The sequence below is a fragment of the Alligator sinensis genome, unplaced genomic scaffold, assembly GCF_000455745.1.
Source record: "Alligator sinensis unplaced genomic scaffold, ASM45574v1 scaffold1546_1, whole genome shotgun sequence".
Lineage (NCBI taxonomy): Eukaryota > Metazoa > Chordata > Crocodylia > Alligatoridae > Alligator > Alligator sinensis.
In genome coordinates, this window is record NW_005842689.1 from 693,869 (window position 1) to 711,211 (window position 17,343).

At 42.5% G+C, this 17,343-nt stretch overlaps 1 protein-coding gene across 2 annotated transcripts in view; it reads left to right on the top strand.

The window, feature by feature from the left end:
- The window catches only part of WRN (Werner syndrome RecQ like helicase), a 161,866-nt gene that overhangs the window by 100,960 nt on the left and 43,563 nt on the right, over nucleotides 1-17,343 (top strand). For both annotated transcript variants that reach the window (XM_025215937.1, XM_025215938.1), the window contains 6 exons: nucleotides 1,080-1,267; nucleotides 4,935-5,109; nucleotides 8,623-8,804; nucleotides 10,209-10,310; nucleotides 10,660-10,752; nucleotides 14,393-14,534. In XM_025215937.1, coding sequence (XP_025071722.1) covers nucleotides 1,080-1,267; nucleotides 4,935-5,109; nucleotides 8,623-8,804; nucleotides 10,209-10,310; nucleotides 10,660-10,752; nucleotides 14,393-14,534 — 882 coding nt within the window. The remainder of the gene's footprint in view (nucleotides 1-1,079; nucleotides 1,268-4,934; nucleotides 5,110-8,622; nucleotides 8,805-10,208; nucleotides 10,311-10,659; nucleotides 10,753-14,392; nucleotides 14,535-17,343) is intronic.

Consider the following 17,343-nt stretch of genomic DNA (forward strand, 5'->3'; position numbering starts at 1 on the left):
ACGCAGAAAATTACATGCCTAAGGATGGGACTTTCAAAACTATCTGAATGACCACAGAATCTAACTGAATTCTAGTAATTGAGGTACTCTTAAAACACCCATCCTTAGCTAAATAGGGATTTAGGGGCCTAACTTTTGGCACATATCTGTGGAGACTTTGTTCTCGGGTACCTAACTTTTAGGCCCTTGTATTTGAAAATGAACATAATCACATTGCAGATAGAAATAAAAGTAATAATTCAATTACATTAAAATGTATATATTTGAAATATAACTTTGTGTTCTTTTGTCCCTTCCTCCCCACTAGGCAGGTAACTGTTTGGTGATTTTTTGAGCGATCTCTTGTGACAATAAGACAGCTCTAAGTTGCTAAGTATTGTGTGCACTTTTCAAAAGCATCAGGGTTTTCCAGGAATGATAAACAGATCATGATATCTAATCCCATCCTGTTTGATACCCGACATTGGTGAGGTCACATCTGGAGTACTGCATCCAGTTCTGGATGCCACACTTCAAGAACCATGTGGAGAAACTTGAGAGAGTCCAGAGAAGAACCACTTGTATGATTAAAGGCCTGAAGAGCAAGCCCTATGAGGAAAGGCTGACATATATGGGACTGTTCAGCCTAGAAAAGAGAAGACTTTGGGGGGATCGGTTGGCAACTTACAAATATATCAGCGGGGAGCATCAGGGGCTAGGTGAACAACTATTCACCAAAGCACCCCAGGGGAAAACCAGGAGCAACAGTCATAAACTCCTAGAACAAGGTTTCAGACTGGATATAAGGGAAAACTTCATGGTTCTTGTGACCAGACTCTGGAATAGACTCCCAGCAGGGGTGATACAGGCACCTACCCAGGAGATCTTCAAAAGGAGACTAGACACACGCCTTGCTGAGGTTATTTGACCCCAGCAGTCTTTCCTGCCCAGAGCAGCGGGGCTGGACCTGATGATCTCACAAGGTCCCTTCCACCCCTAAACTTCTGTGAATCTGTGATTTAGAATAATCTTACAAAGCAGGAATTAATGGCCTCTCTTTTTTCCTGATTTCTCTTGTTTATCTCTACTTTTCATTTCAGGTTCCTATTGTTGCTTTAACTGCAACAGCAAGTCCTTCGGTTAGAGCAGACATAGTAGACTGTCTGCGCCTAAGGAATCCTCAGGTCACGTGTACTAGTTTTGACCGACCTAATCTGTACTTGGAAGTTGGACGGAAGACTGGCAGTATCCCTCAGGATTTAAAACGATTCCTCATTAAAAAGGGAAGGTGAGAATTTACTAACTTATTTGTACTGTGTGCTGCTGCTTTTCTATCTCCGATGCTATCCAAGTCCAGGATAAAATCAAGAATGATAAGGAAATAGTCTTGGACCTGTATGGTAGGGCATTTTTACACATACAAGTGCTGCAGTGCCAGGCACTTTGAAACGTGTGCAGTGCTGTGTCGCTTGCAGTTGTATAAGCGGTGAAATGTGCTTTAGTGCTGAGAAAATAGCGGTGGTGCGTTTTTGAACTAAAACACATAGAAGATGTTTTAGTTCAAAAGTGCGCTGCTGCCATTTTCTGTGCGCTGATGTGCATTTCGCCACTTATATAACTGCATGTAGCGCAGTGCAGTTCACATCAGTTTGTGTGGAGCAGACTCAGTTATGCAGTGTGCTCCAAAGTGGCGGATATCCAGTACATTGCGGGACAAAAAGGTATGTGTATAAATCCCTGTAGTCAGGAGACTGGGTTTTCTTCCCATCTCAGTTACTGACCTCTAGTGTGACCTTGGACAGGCCACTTAACTTCTTTTCCTCTATATCTCTTAGCCTTTGATTTGTCTTATTAATAATGTTGTCAGGGCAGGGATGAATGAACTCTTGCTGTCTTCATATAGTACCCAGGAGTAGGGACCTTGATCTTGGCTGGGATCTCTAGGTGCTTCTATGATGCAAATAATAATTAACTGAATAGCAAATTACTTTTTGTAAGAGAAGTGACAGTAAAGCTCTTTCCTGCTGGAAGACCAATGGTATGACAGCCCAGCAGAGAAAACAGCACTGTCTAGACACAGAACTGCCACAGTGCTTAACTTTTAGAAGAACTTAAATCCCCCTCTTATGTAACTTAGTAGGGGCCCGGGGGTGAGGACAACCATCATTTCTGTGGAGAGGGCAAGGTGGAATTCACCTTGGAGGTCTTATCAGCACAATGACATTTAACATGCGTCTCTGTACCAGTTTGAATGAATCCACCCCCTCTACTTGCAAGCATGGCTGTTAAAAACTTGGATAAAATTTTCAGAAAGACTTTCTTTCCCATTGACTTCTTTGAAACTCAGAACCATAACCTGCGTACTCCCCTGTACAGACCAAGGCTTTCATTTTTCATAGAAAAAAATTCATAAGCAAAATTCCTGAATATCTGTGTTGCAGAAAATTTTGCATGCACCTTTTAATAGAACAAGTAATTCTTACACAGCTACACCACTATGTTAAAGGATGTAAAAAAACTTATCCATCTCTGCGCTAGAATCATAGCTGGCAGAACTGATATACAGAGTGAACTGACAAATCAGGTGGAATGGTCTGTCTCAAGACGTCAGACCCCAACATCAACTACTATGAAGAACACTCAGCCTGTTTTTCCCATGGAAAAGACCAGAAATGTGTACACAACTTGTGTAGAAAATACCTTAACAGAGACCATTATCTGTTACCAATACCATACCCTACCAATTCTTACAGTTGGTTCTGTTAACCTTGCAAAGCTTAAGAAACCCTAAACAAATACTAGGGCCATACGGTGCATTCCAGTGAGTACGCACATGCAGTGATGCACGTTTCCCATGGGATAAATAGCAGCAGCTCATAATTGTGCTACTACTATTTGTCCCCAGGCATGCCCCTGCATGCGTGCTTTAGCATGTAACAAAGTGATCTGGGTGGGATAGGGGAGGCTGGGGCCAGCATCTGTTCTAGCCCAGCAGCCTTATCTGGGGTCCCGGGTGCCTCCTGGAGCAGCAGCAGCACCGAACAAGCCACTTGAAGCCTGTCTGGCAGCCAGAGAATGGCTATGGCCAGGAAGGCTCTGTTTCTGGTGGTGCGCATGGCTGCTATGTGCTCTGCGCTGTTTTTTTTAGCGATGGGTTGTTTTTTTACGTCAGGATCTCCCAGTGTCAAAAAAACTGCTGCACTGCAAATTAGCAGCGTGGCAAACAGGTGCATGTGCACCACATGTGGTTTGCAGCATCTCATATTGCTTTGAGACACTGCAAACTGCACATGCGTGCTCATCGGGACACGCCCATAAGATATATAGCAAGTCTATGTCTTTCAGAGCTGGTAACAATGAGCAAAAGAACAGCTATACCATGCATTGACCCTACTAATGTAAGTTATCTGTGTCTCTTTTAGAGAAGTGAACCTAGCTAACTCTAAAAACAATGGCTCGCCCAATCTTCCTGAAAGCCAACACTGCTGAAAACTTCTCTGATTACCATCCAATTTTCAGCTTCCTATACCTGCAAAACTGGCCAATATCCAATAGCCAAGACAAAACCCTTATTAGTGTCAATAGAATCTAGTCATGCTAGTTGCTCCACTCCTATGCTGTTGAGCTTCTGCAACTTTAGATATTATAGATGAGGGTAATGGTAATCCATATACATGACATAGCAGGAGTAGGTGGCATAGCACTGTAGTGCCTCCAGTTTAACTCTGCTGCAGAGGGCTGAGTGAAGATGGGAAACTGCTCTGCTCTACCAGAAGCCCTCTTATATACCACAGGAATGCATATTAATCTCTTTCTATCTGTGGGAGATAACATAGAGCAAAAGTGAGGTACTATGAGCTCAGCTGTCAACACTACAGTTTAGTGACGTTGACAACTCCTGTGATTCTCTAATGCATATGTTGCCACTGCTGTGATATCTGCTCTTAACTAAAGGGCAGCTGGCTCAAAGTCAACCCTGACAAGGATAAGGGATGCTGGTTGGAAAAAGGGAAAACTTTGGAGTCCTAACCAGGGTACTACTTTTCTTCGTCCTAAGAGTGGGACTGAAGGAGGAAGGTTTTGGGTTTCTGTGGCTGTTACTATTATTTCTGCATTGTGACTGCTGTCCTATTATGGTCCCATTTATAAAGCTGTTTTCTGAACAGTAACTAGCTCTCTGTGATTCTATTTCTGTTTGCTTATACTACTCCTATTTTAGGTGTTTTCTGTTTGGAGGGTGGGTATCTGGCTCGAAAGGGGAAAAGTAAGAGGAGGGAAGTTTGGTGTTGGAAACAGGGCTGGGATAAAAATGTTTTACTTGGGAGCATTGGAGTAATGAGTGTGCATGTGTATTTGGGAGCAGGAGGATGTTGCACTAAGAAAAGGAATCAGATGAGAGAGGCAAGTGACACCCTGCCCACCTGTCTGAATAGTTTCCACAAGATTATGGTGCCCTTTTTAATACAGCTTGGCATCATCCTCAGTTGCATGACATTTGTGTCAGAATAGCACAATATAACATGCACTTAGTGCATTAGCTAGAATGTCACCCACAGAAATTGTACTCTGGTGGGAGTATACAAAAATTATTAATGTTTTAGTATTTTTGGGGAAGACAAATAGTATGGAAATAGAAGAGATTTTGAACTGCTGTTGACGTGCTTCTTAGCAAGGCTAAGAATCCAAAAGCAGATGCCAAGCTGGTGTTAACTGTCCCAATACCAGTAAAGTCTACAGAATAGTGACAGTTAACGCCATCTTCCCAAGAGTTGACAACTTCAAAATAAATCAGAAAATAATGTTGATTTTTGAAGCTGCTGATGTCCAGAATAATAACAGCTTAGTGCAAAATCTTCATCTTTTCAACTTTTTGTCTGTTTAGTTAGAAGTCAAAAGTGTATTTCATAAATGATTGCCATTTACAGTATATATCATTTTATTGTTGTTTTTCTTAGTTCTACCTATGAGTTTGAAGGACCTACTATTGTCTATTGCCCTTCAAGAAGGATTACCAATCAAGTAGCTGCTGAGCTGATGAAATTAAATGTGGTCTGTGGCATGTACCATGCTGGCATGGGAATCAAAGAAAGAAGATGTGTCCATCATAGGTTTATGAGAGATGAAATCCAGGTATAAGGAAAACTAAGCTTGTTTGTTCCTATATAGTGGTAGCGTAAGAGTGATGTTTTAGCCATGATGGTCGAGAAATTATGCAAAAGACAAGGATTTCCTAGTGTGATAGCTATTACCAGACCAAAAGATATGAACCTAAGAAATCCTTGCCTCTTATTATGGCATTCTGTAGGAAATGAATTGGGTGTTGCTTTGACATGTACAGGCCAGGTCAAATCAGTCCCGAGGCTGCTTCGACTGTTGGGGCAACTTTAGATGCTGTAACAATCCTTCTAGATTAGTTGAGTTGCTTTGCATCATTGGTGATCCTTCGGGCAAAGTGACATGATTTTTTAACCTCATGTTAACTGCACTTAAATTTAAAATATATATATAGTATTATTATCTTAAAATTCTTCCAACATTTTTATGGTTGGTGCAACCAGCATACAAGTAGGAATCGCTTTGCTCATTGCTGAAGCACAGCCACTCTTCAGCATAGTGTTCAGCTTTTTTGGCCCTTTTGTCTAACAGCTGATTCAATCAGTTTTAGATAAAAGCTCCAAAAAGCCCTGCTGAAGCACCTGAACTACACAGACACTGCAGAGCTGTGTCAAACTAATGTGCTGCTGCTTCCGGTAAAGCGCGTCTTTGTGGTTTTTGTCTATGTCTGTCAGTATCCATAATGATATTTTATCTGCAGGTATATTATGATTATTATTTTATCATTATTATTAACATTAAATGCCATGCATTTCTTATCCAGTAAGATCTTGTAGCAATAGGAAATAATTATGAATGGGATCTAAGGCTGTAGACTATTAATCATTAATTGTATTTTTTTTTATTTTTTTTTAGTGAATGTAACTTCTTTTGTTTTCTCCAATAAGATCAAATGAGCTAGGAGGCTGCCAAAAAATCTGCAATAAGTAATCAATTACAAGTTTGCTTTCACTGCTCTTTCCTAGTAACTGTTCTATTTCATTTGCAGAAAGTAATAGTTACATCTTGTAATTTAATAAAAATTGATGTTCTTCAGGTAGTTGTTCACACATGTATTCTCGCATGTGGATACTGCTCACCTCCTGGACCTCTGATTTGAGGCTTTATGACCTCAGGAATACCCTACTGTATGTTCTAGCCCCTCACCTCCATCCGCTTTCTTATCTGAAAGAATAAAAAGCAAAATATGCATCCTTGCTCTTCAGTTTCTCTTTAGTTATTGACAGGTACTTCAGCTGGCTGAGTTGGAGCATTGTCTTTGTCAGCTATCTTTTGCAGCCTGCACTTGTTTAACTGAGGTTTCCCTCTTTCAAAATCAGCTCTTTAATTTTGTATTCTGTTTCCTTTTCAGTTCTTTTGGGCTTTTGTGGTTATTTCCTCCCCTAACTTATTTTCTTTTGTGGCTACATCATGTGATGCCACCAATTCATAGCATACTGCAGTATTTCCCAACCTTCTCCAGACCAAAGCACACTTACATTAATAACATTTTTCTGCGGCACACCTGTTAAGGTATTCCCCATCCCCATACCTATTGTAGCTCATTGCCATGGCAGAATTCCGCGGCACATCTGTTCGTTTCTGACAGCATACTTTTGTGCTGCGGCAGTTTTCTCAACTGCAGAGTGTCCCTCCCAGGGAAGTGCATGAAAAACTCTTGAAGAGTGGAGTGTTGAAATTGGTAGGGAGAATTGGAGGGAAGTGGCAGTGGTGGCTTGGGGAATTGGCCTGAATGAGTGGCAGTGGGGTGTAGATCCAAAAGTTTGGTAAGCACTGGTATAGCACTTTGAGGAAGTTCACCTTTTCTCTGCAGTTTTTGCTCCAACTTTTGTTGAAGATATCTACCTTTGTGGCTGTTGCTCAGCGGAGTGAGGTGGAGGCCGTCTCTCCCCAGCAGACCACTGCCTCTCACCAAAGAGCGGACTGTGATTGTGGAAGCTGAAACCTTCACGATGACACCAGTGCCGCAGTCTTCGGTTGACTTCCTCAAGTCGTCTCTCCCTCCTCAGCCCCTGACCCACAACTGGGAGGAGCGAGGAAAAGACTACCTGTGCCCCCAAACCGCTAAACCCGGCTCCCAGAGCCCTGTAGTCTCTCATGACCTGGCTGGGTTTGTTCTGAGCTGTGTCATTCATGCCCACGTGGATAAGGAGCATAGGGTAGTGGTCAGAGGGCCAGATAATCTTTGGGATCCTCTCTGCTATGTCCCTGATGTGCGCCCCTGGGAAGTAGCAGACCCCCTGGGCTAGTGGGGCCGGGGCAGCAGATTGCCCTCAGGAGGGAGTCTCCCACGACGACCACTCTGCGTTTCGTCTTAAGGAGAGTAGGGGTGGGTGATCCTACCATGCCTGCAGGAACTGGCATCTCCGCAGGCTCTGCTGGGGCTACAAGAGGTTTGTACCTGTTGCAAAGCCCCAGAAGGAAGGGGACCTTGGTGTGGCTGGCCTTGGGGCCCTTGACCACCTTGGTCCAACCCCCTGGCTGGACAGTATGGGAGATCCCCGAGTCCTCCCTTGTCCTGGGAGGTGACCTTGGTCTACCCTCCCTACCTATATTGACACCTCCCTATCCAAGAGGTGGAAAAAAATCTTCAGAACCAGTGCCATTGTTATCTTCAGTATGTTCTACCTATCTAGGCCTATCTATAATTCCTCATGAACTTTTACTCTAGCTGAACTATTGTCAGCATCTCTGTCACCAGGCCATTTTGTACTAGGCTTACTGCTCTTTTACTTCCCTCAGTATTACCATGCTTCTCATGTCCAGAATTGCTGGTACCACACTTTTAATAGAGAATGCTCCAGCTCCTTCTCTGGAGCATTCTCTATTAAAAATGTGGTACCATTCTAATACCCCAAGGCTCCCTCATCACTGTCTTTGTAGAAACCACCATATCTGGCACTGTGATGCTAGTACTCCTCTGATACCTTCTAGAATTAGTCACAAAACATTTACTCCATCATGTTTGTGTCAACCCTGCACGTGTCCATAAAGCCTTCTCAGCACACGGGTTGCTCTAGGTCATGTTCTTCCATTTCCTACAGGGATACATCTTTGAATTCTGCTTTCCAATCTCTGGACTGTTTTCCTGTGTGGAAACTCCCATATGTGGTATATTTCTTCATCTTTGAAAACTGTCCCTTGAGCTGATAGACCAGGAGGCTTTTCAGGTTTCCTCAAGAGCATGGCAAAAGACCTCTCTCTACCTATTGCCAGAGGAAATTGTAGAGGCATGGGTGCATTCATCTTGTACCAGCTTCAACAAGGCCTTTTTCCAGCCTCCCCAAATATTTGGAGCTCTCCTGTTTTTGCCCTGCCAGTTGACACGCACATTGACAAGAAGTAAAGAGCGTCTCTGAAAGGTGTAGAGTTTGTTTGCTTGAACTCAAGTCCTTCATTCCTCTCTCTTCTCAGTCCATGGTGTCCTGCACTTTTATCACACCTTTGCTGAACTACAATACAAACCAGTTTATAGTCTGCCTAATCTCTGGAGAGAAGTTCAGTTGTACTGCTATCTTTGTTTTACAGTGTGTTGTTGCTACTGTGGCTTTTGGAATGGGTATCAATAAAGCAGATATCCGGAGAGTTATTCATTATGGAGCCCCTAAGGAAATGGAATCATACTATCAAGAAATTGGAAGAGCTGGCCGTGATGGACTTCCTGCTTCTTGCTCTGTATTGTGGACTCCAGCTGATATGACTCTTAACAGGTAAATTACTGGTTAACAGCATAGAGTCAATGTAATTTTTTTCCCCTCTTTATCCAGAATTTAATTTTATTGCCAAAATAAACAGGAGGCAGGGGGTTTTATTATGAACATTGTAATTTGAAATGTTTATGGATAAATAAACTGTATAACTAAAGTGACATGAATTAAATATTTCTTTGAGGCCCCTGGCAGATGTTAATACTGTATAATCAATCATGCAATTGAGATCAAAGGAATTTTATTCCCAATCCCAAAAATCTTTGGGGGATTTTTGACATCAAAGATAAAATTCCTGCAATCCCCATTGCATGACTGCCAGTGCAGGGAGCCTGGTATTGGGACCTGGTCCCTGATGCCAGGTTGCCTGGCCACTGGCAACTTGAAAAGTGAGCTGTCCATCCCAGCGTGGGGTAACCAGTTCTCCCATTTTGTCCGTGTTCTTTGTTACAGCTGAGCTCCCCAGTCTTGGATGTATGCCTGCTTTTTTAAGGTCCTGGAGTGCTATGAGTGAGATTGGTGAGAGTCTAGACTCACAGACCTTTAAAAAGTAGGCATGTAGCTGTGCCATGCGTGTAAGATGCAATAAAATATCAACCTAGCCACAAAGATGTTCCACATAGCTTTTATTGTGCTTAATTTTTAATGCGTGGATTATAGTAATTCATGAACAGTGCATGCAGCCCAGTTACATGTGCACCCTTTGAACATACTGGTCTGCAGGTAACCAGCACGTTCACAGGGCAGCAGTCCAGCTAGGCTGCACTAAGCCTTTTAAAGATCTTGCACGCAGAGGGCCCAAGGTCAGGGAGTCTCTCTCTTTTTTTTTTTTTTTTTTTTTTAAAGTTCCAGGTGTGGCATGATTCTGAGTTTGGAGGGAGGCTTCGTGATCTTGGGCTCACAGTGCCCCGGGACCTGAAAGTCAGGATTCTGCTGCACTCCTGCTTTTTAAAGCTCCTGGGATGCTGGGTATCCAACATAAGGGAGAGGCTCCCTGATATTGGGCTTTCCAGGCCCAAGACTTAAAAAGTTCAGTGCAGCCCAGTGATACTTTGAAACATGCTGCACAGGTGGCTCCTGGTTGCCTACATGCCACATGTTCAGAATCAGCCACAAATGTGCAATATTTTGAAGCTGTTTTGGTATTTTATCATATCTTAAATATCTTGCATGTGTTGCATGTTGCCATTTATTGTGCAATTAATCACAAGATAGAATGTGGTAGGTGTGCTACTCCTATAGAGTTAAAAGTGAAAGGGAAACCTGTAGACATTTTTTTTTAAAGTGCATTTTTCAGCTGTTCAGGGTTTCTAGTGGACTTGCATCTGACTTGAGTAAATATGTAGTCTTTGGAGGTGAGGGGTGAACAGTAATCAGTATTTGTTGGTCTTTCTTTTTAACTGACAGACATCTTCTCACTGAGATACGTAAAGAAGCATTTCGACTGTACAAGTTAAAGATGATGGCAAAAATAGAAAAGTATCTTAACTCAAACAGCTGCAGAAGGAGGTGAGTATTACAGTATTTCACTGCACATTTTATGTACAGTCACAACAGGGAATTATTAGGGGACATTGCAGTTCAGTCACAGAATATAAATTCATAATTTGTCTGCAAAAATTCATTTTTATATAAAAAGCAATATTTATTATCTTTGGCACAATTAAATACATGCATTAGGTATTTCTTATTTACTTTCCAAAAACAAACTTTCTTGTCTCTGGATGAATCAAGGTCAAATAATTGGCTCCCTGGAGAATCAATTAATGAGGATGATTTCAACTCATTGTTTTCCGGAATGAATTTAACATGTAAATTCTTGTTCTTTTTATTTAATTCCCAATGTTCTCTTGGGTAGAATCATCTTGTCCCATTTTGAAGACAAACAACTCCGAAAGGTCTCCTCTGGCATCATGGGAACAGAAAAATGCTGTGATAATTGCAGATCCAGGTAAATGTTCCTCCCCAATGAGTGCAGGGCTGAGATTTATCTATTCTCCTATAACATATGAGACAAAATAAAATAACTGCATAAAATATTTCTACTAAAAATATTATGTTTTTTATGCACTGAAGTTTGCAAGTATTTACACCGATACAGAAAGCTTTTTGAAATTTTGTTTATTTTGTGTTTAATGGTATGTGCTATTGTAGGTTACACCCAGTAATGGAGTGTAAGAGATTCGCCAGGCCAAAGCCAGGTTGTTTTAAAGCCTGTTAGGATATTTTTAATTGCAGAAATCATCTTTTATTAGTGTCTTATATAAAGTATTTTAGAGGTTGTGAAATTATGTTATTAAACACATTTTTGAGCCTTTTGGTATCCCTGTTGAAGAATTAACCTCTGTAGAAAAAATTTGAAAGCTGAGTATGTAAGCACTTTTAAAATTTGCCTGACTGTTAAGGAATATCTTCTGTGATTACTGCTCTAATGTATGTCACCTTCATGTTGGTGTATGTCCATTTACTGAGAGGAGATGCTACCACTGGGTATTAGAATAATGCACAGATAAAAAACAGACAGAGTTCTTTAGGTAAATCTGATATCTTTGATTAGGCCTACTCAAATAGTTGGAAAAATTCAGATAAAACCAGAATTTTTTAAAACTTTATTTTAATGGACTGTTCATCTGCATTTATTAGCAGTGTAAGATTTCTGGTTTGAGGTGAATAGTTGTACAGTGCTGTTTTAAGAAGAAAATCAGGAATTCAGCTACACTTCCTACACGTTCACAAATTATTATGAATGGTGCCCAGCTGCACCAAAGCCAAGAGAAAGCAGAACTTTATTTTAGAGATGATTTTTCAACTTGCGTTTAAATTCCCTTTGGAAGATACATGGGCCTGAAGGTTTCTGTGCCAGTAAAAAGGCCCAAGGAATAGATCTTGATGCAAATCCAGGGCTGTGTGCGAGTCTTCCACAGAAGACCTACTTTTAAATTCCTTTTTCTTAATTTATAGTAAGGCTTTCCTTTTTTCTATTTCCTCTGTTCTCTCCCCTCCCACCCACCCCCCAATAATAATAATAATAATAATAATAATAATAATAAAACCTTGGATAATTAAAAATAGGCTGTTGGGTAAAATATTCAAATACTTAAGAAGCATTTTTGTTTGATAATATCTTTTATTGGAATTTATATGAAAGATTATTAAATTATTTCAGCCTATACTTGAAAAAGGTTACACCTTGAAAGAAATATTCCCAATCCTCCTCCTTCAACCTAGGCTTTCGGACAACCCCTCAACCTCCTCAGACTCATCATTACAAAGAAATTCTTCACTGATCAACAAAAAATAAATGGAACAAATGGGGTTCCACAAAGATCTGTTCTGGGTCTGGTGATATTTAACATTTTTATTAATAATTTGTATGGGGGAATAGATAGCTTCCTGATCAAGACTTTAGATGATGTAAAACTTCAAGGGTTGCAAATAGTTTAGATTATAGGATTAGAGTTCAAAAGAATCCTGATAGATTAGAAACCTGGCACTAGATAAAAGAATGAAATTGAGTAAAGATAAATGTAAAGTGCTACATCTAGACAACTCCTCCCCCCTCCCCCCCCCCGGTACAAATGACAGAACGGGAGATAATTGTCATGTTGTCATGTGACTGTTATGGTGAATCACAAATTCAACGTGAGGAATCAGCGTGATGCAGTTGCCAAAAAAGCGAATGCGTTTTGGGGGCTACAGTATTGAGAGTATTGTATGCAGGACAGACACAAGAGGTTTTCATACCACTCTATTTGCCACTGATTTGACCTCCTTCTGGAGTACTATGCACAGTTCTGGGTTCCACATTTTTAAAAAGAAAGTAGAGAAACAGGAGAGGAACCAGAAGCAAGCAGTGAAGATGAAAAAGGGATTGGGAGCAAAAAGCTTTACAATGAGAAGTTGAGAGAATTTGGTAGATTTAGTTGGGAGAGAAGGATATTAAGGGGGAACATGATAAGTTTTCAAATATAGTGAAGGCTTCCAGGAAGAAAAACAACCACTGTTCTCCCTTACTGCAAAGGGCAGGACACAAGGCAGTGGATTTAAACTGCAGCAAAGCGTATTTAGGTTAAATCTCAGGGGGGAAAAGTCTTATCTTTCAGGAGAGTAGGACAGTGTGACGAGCTGCACAGGAAAGTTGTGGAATCTTCTTTATTGGAGGGTTTTGAGAAGAGGATGGATAAGCATTTGACAGAGGTGATTTAGGAATAGTGTGCCCTACATTTTTTCAAGGGTTGGACTATATGATCCTTGAGGTCTGTTCTGACCTATGGTTCTTTAACCGCACCTTGTTTAAACAAATACAAAATCTTTTGACATATCTGAATGACTACCAAAAATCACCCAAAGATCATCCTACACATTCCTATTACAAAAGCGATTTGCCTCATTAAATGTACCAGATATCCTTGTAGAAGATCTTTAGGTAAAACTAAGCTATCGTAACACTCTAGAATGAATTCTCTCAGAAAAATGATAGAGACAGAAACATCCAAATGCCAGTGGCTGAACAATTTTCACAGAAGAACCCACCCCATCTCTGACCAAACAGTCCTTGTTCTCAAAGGAAACTTATACCATTTCTTCAAAAGACAGACTTGGAAATTAAAATTCATAACTACGTTGGACAGTAGAAAACATGGATTTAACACAGGCAGCATTTTTTTAGCTCATAAGCATGTGTCTGGTCTCACTGCTGACCTCTGTGGGCTCCACAGGTGAGAATGGCCCTCTTCTTTTTTAATGATCTTATTCTTTTAGGTTTATGTATTTCTACTGCCTTTTTACTTGGTTTGTAGCTATATCCTGATTATTTTACTTTGCTCCCAGAGGCTGCCCATTTCCTTTTTTAAATGATCAAATTTCTTATTCTTCCACTTGACATTTATCTGATATCTGCTTCAGATATCAGATTTATCTGTATCTGCTTTTTTCCCAGGAGGGGAATTTTCTGCCTGACAGCTTCCCTTGCATGTCTCAACCTATAAAGTTGGTCTAATAAAAGACATTACCATACAAATATTGTTTCTTGTATGAAGAATATAAAAGATTAAGTTGTTTAGACATTGACTATGTCACATGTTGATAGGTCTGACTGTTTGTAGCAATAAATACTGTAACACAGATATACCAAAGATTTTGGCATACATTACGTTACATAGCATGTACAGTACATGGAGTATTGTTCTGATTATTGTTCTACATTTTTTCCCTCTGCAAAAATAACCATTAAAATCACACTTGATTATCGAGATGATTGACCTGTAACTGGACTTCTGACAGTCATGCTATAATTCTGCTGTAATACCCAATTGTTGGTTGACCCTTGCCAAGGCATTAACTAATATGGGAAGGGGTGAAGCACTGTTTTTCCTAAAAAATGAACCTGAAAATGTTAAACTGTTAATCAGAATAATATGGTACATATGAATATTAATTAAAATATATTTAATAACAGGTTCAAATGTAAAACATTCAACTGAATATTAAATCACTGTATAGAACTACATTATATTACATTTTTATTATTTTACTTATTTTTGACTGTTTAGTGCCTTGCAGTTAGTGCTTGTTTTCTTGTTTGTTTTTAGAGCCTTTTGCTTCACAGCTGCAGATGAGACAGAAAGTAATTTGCAGGATTTTGGGAAGCAAGCATGCCAGCTGATGTCTGCAGTGAGTGCCTTAGATGAGAAGTTTGGAACTGGTGTTCCAATTTTGTTTCTTCGAGGATCTGTAAGTTTGGTTTAAACTCCTTGTTTGTATTTTAGTGATAGAGAGAAGTGATTTGTAATAGTCTTCCCTCTTTGGTCCCAAAAAAGCAGGCAAGTTGTATTTTTAGTAGTGGTCTGCTTAATCCTGTTAGACTCCAGCTTTATGGTGTGGCAAAGCTTTCTCTGGAGGGTGGATTGGACAATTACCTTCTGGAGCCATTCAACAGCACTTTGTGTACACTAGCAGGTGTTAACTTTGGAGGTGCTCTTTCTTACTATTTGTATTGTAGTGGTATCAAGAGATTAAACCACATATTGTTTTAAGGACATAAGAAAAAGAGATGGTCCCTGCCCCAAAGGAGCATACTCTCTTGGGCTCCTCTGTTCTAAAGATTAAACATCCAGCATTCTCAGCCATTACTGGCCCAGAAGGTTGGATCAGGTCAGTATTCAGCAACCCCCGACACACGTGCCAGAGCATGGCACGTGAGGCCGTTTTGCTTGGCATGCCACAGCCAGCCTGATCTCTGGGCAGCTGCCACTGGCCATGGAGCCCAGGCTGCTTGCAGCAGGTAGCAGAGAGGGAGGCTGTGAGCCTTATAGATTCATAGAAGTAGGGTTGGAAGGGACCTTGTAGATCATCAAGTCCGACCCCCTGCCCTGGGCAGGAGAGAAAACCGGGCTGAAATGACCCCAGCCAGGTAGACATCAAGCCTCCTCTTAAAGACCCCCAGGGTAGGAGCCATCACCGCTTCCCTTGGAAGTTGGTTCCAGATCCTAGCCGCCCTGACTGTGAAGTAGCGTCTTCGGATGTCTAGTCTAAACCTACTCTTTAACAATTTGTGGCCGTTATTCCTTGTTACCCCGGGGGGCGCTAGGGGGAACAGGGTCTCTCCCAAACCCTGCTGGTCCCCCCTGGTGAGTTTATAGATGGCCACCAGGTCCCCACTCAGCCTTCTCTTGTAAACGCTGAAGAGGTTAAGGCCCTGTAGCCTCTCATTGTAGGGTCTGCCCTGCTGTCCCCGGATCATGCGGGTGGCCCTCCTCTGGACCCTCTCCATGTTGTCCACATCCCTCCTGAAGTGCGGCACCCAGAACTGAACAGTACTCCAGCTGCAGCCTGACCAGTGTCACTTAGAGGGGGAGGATCACCTCCTTGGCCCTGCTTGAAATGCATCTGTGGATGTACAAGGTACGGTTAGTCCTACTGACTGTGACCTCGCATTGTCAGCCCATGTTCATCTTGGAGTCAATAATGACTCCAAGATCTCTTTATGCCACCGTGCTCTTGAGAAGGGAGTTTCCCATCTTATAAGTGTGCTGCTGGTTCCCACTGCTCAAGTGCAGCACCCTGCACTTGTCAGTATTGAAATCCATCCTATTTTCATTAGCCCACCCTTGCAACTTGTCCAGGTCCTGCTGTAATCTGTCCTTCCCTACTATTGTGCCCACCTCACCCCAAATCTTGGTATCATCAGCAAATTTAAACAGGCTGCTTTTTACCCCGTCGTCCAAGTGACTAATAAAGACATTGAACAGTGCGGGCCCAAGGGGCCGAGCCCTGGGGGACTCCACTGCCCACTTCCCTCCAGGTTGAAAAAAACCCATCCACCACCACCCTCTGAGTACGACCCTTCAGCCAATTTACAATCCATCTGACTGTGTAGGCATCAATGCCACAGTCACCTAGTTTTTTGATGAGAATGGGGTGGTCAACTGTGTCAAAGGCCTTGCTGAAGTCCAGAAAGACTACATCCACTGCGACACCTGCGTCCAATGCTTTTATGACCTGATCGTAGAAGGCAGTCAGGTTGGTCTGACAGGACCTGCCCCTAATGAAACGGTCCTGGTTGCCCTTGAGCATCATCTCTGCTGCTGGCCCATCACAGATGTGCTCCTTGAGGATCTTCTCAAAGAGTTTCCCCAGGACTGAAGTAAGCTAATGGGCCTATAGTTGCCGGGGTCCTCCCTCTTCCCTTTTTTGAAGATGGGGACCACGTTGGCTTTCTTCCAGTCATCTGGCACCTGGCTGTGAGCAACCTGGGCTCTGTGGCAGGCAGCAGCTGCCCAGAGCCCAGGCTGGATGTGGCAGGCAGCTGTGCACTGGTTGCACTGGGGTCCAGAGCCCTGGCTCGGCTCTGTGGCCGGTGATGCCTGCACGTGCATTTGGGGCACATAGTGGGGAAGGAGCCTGCTGATAGCAGCCCTGGCTCTGTGGTGGCAGTGGCTGCATGTGTACCATGGGGTGCATAGCAGAGAAAGAGCTGGGTTTGCACTGACCCTTGCCACTTCTCTTCTGTGTGCCCTTAGTTGTGCATGTAGCTGCTGTCAACAACGAACCGGGCTGGGGCCCTGGACCCTGGTGCAGCTGCTTGCAGGCTCACAGCTGCCCACTGTGAGCAGCCTGGGCTCCATGGCAGGTGGCAGGGGCCTGCCTGGAGCCCAAGCTGCTTGTAGCAGATGGTGAGCTCTGCTGTGAGCAGCCCAGGCTCCATCTCAGGCAGCAGGGGACTGCCCAGAGCTTGGGCTGCCTGCAGCAGGCAACCAGAAGGCAGCAAGCAGCTCCACTGGGGTCCAGAGCCCTAACCCAGCTTGTTGCTGGCAGCGGCTGCACATGCACCTCAGGGAGCATGGGGCAGAAATGGCCAGGGCTGCATTGTCACAATAAAGATCAGGCCCCTTGTGGCTACCCCGCCATCCACCCCTGGCATGCCAATGTCTTTCAAGTCCAGGTTTTGGGGTTTTTTGGCACTCAGCCCAAAAGTGTTGCCAACCCTGATTTAGGTTAAAGTCTTGTAAATCATGGCATGGCTCACCATGACTTGGGAAAG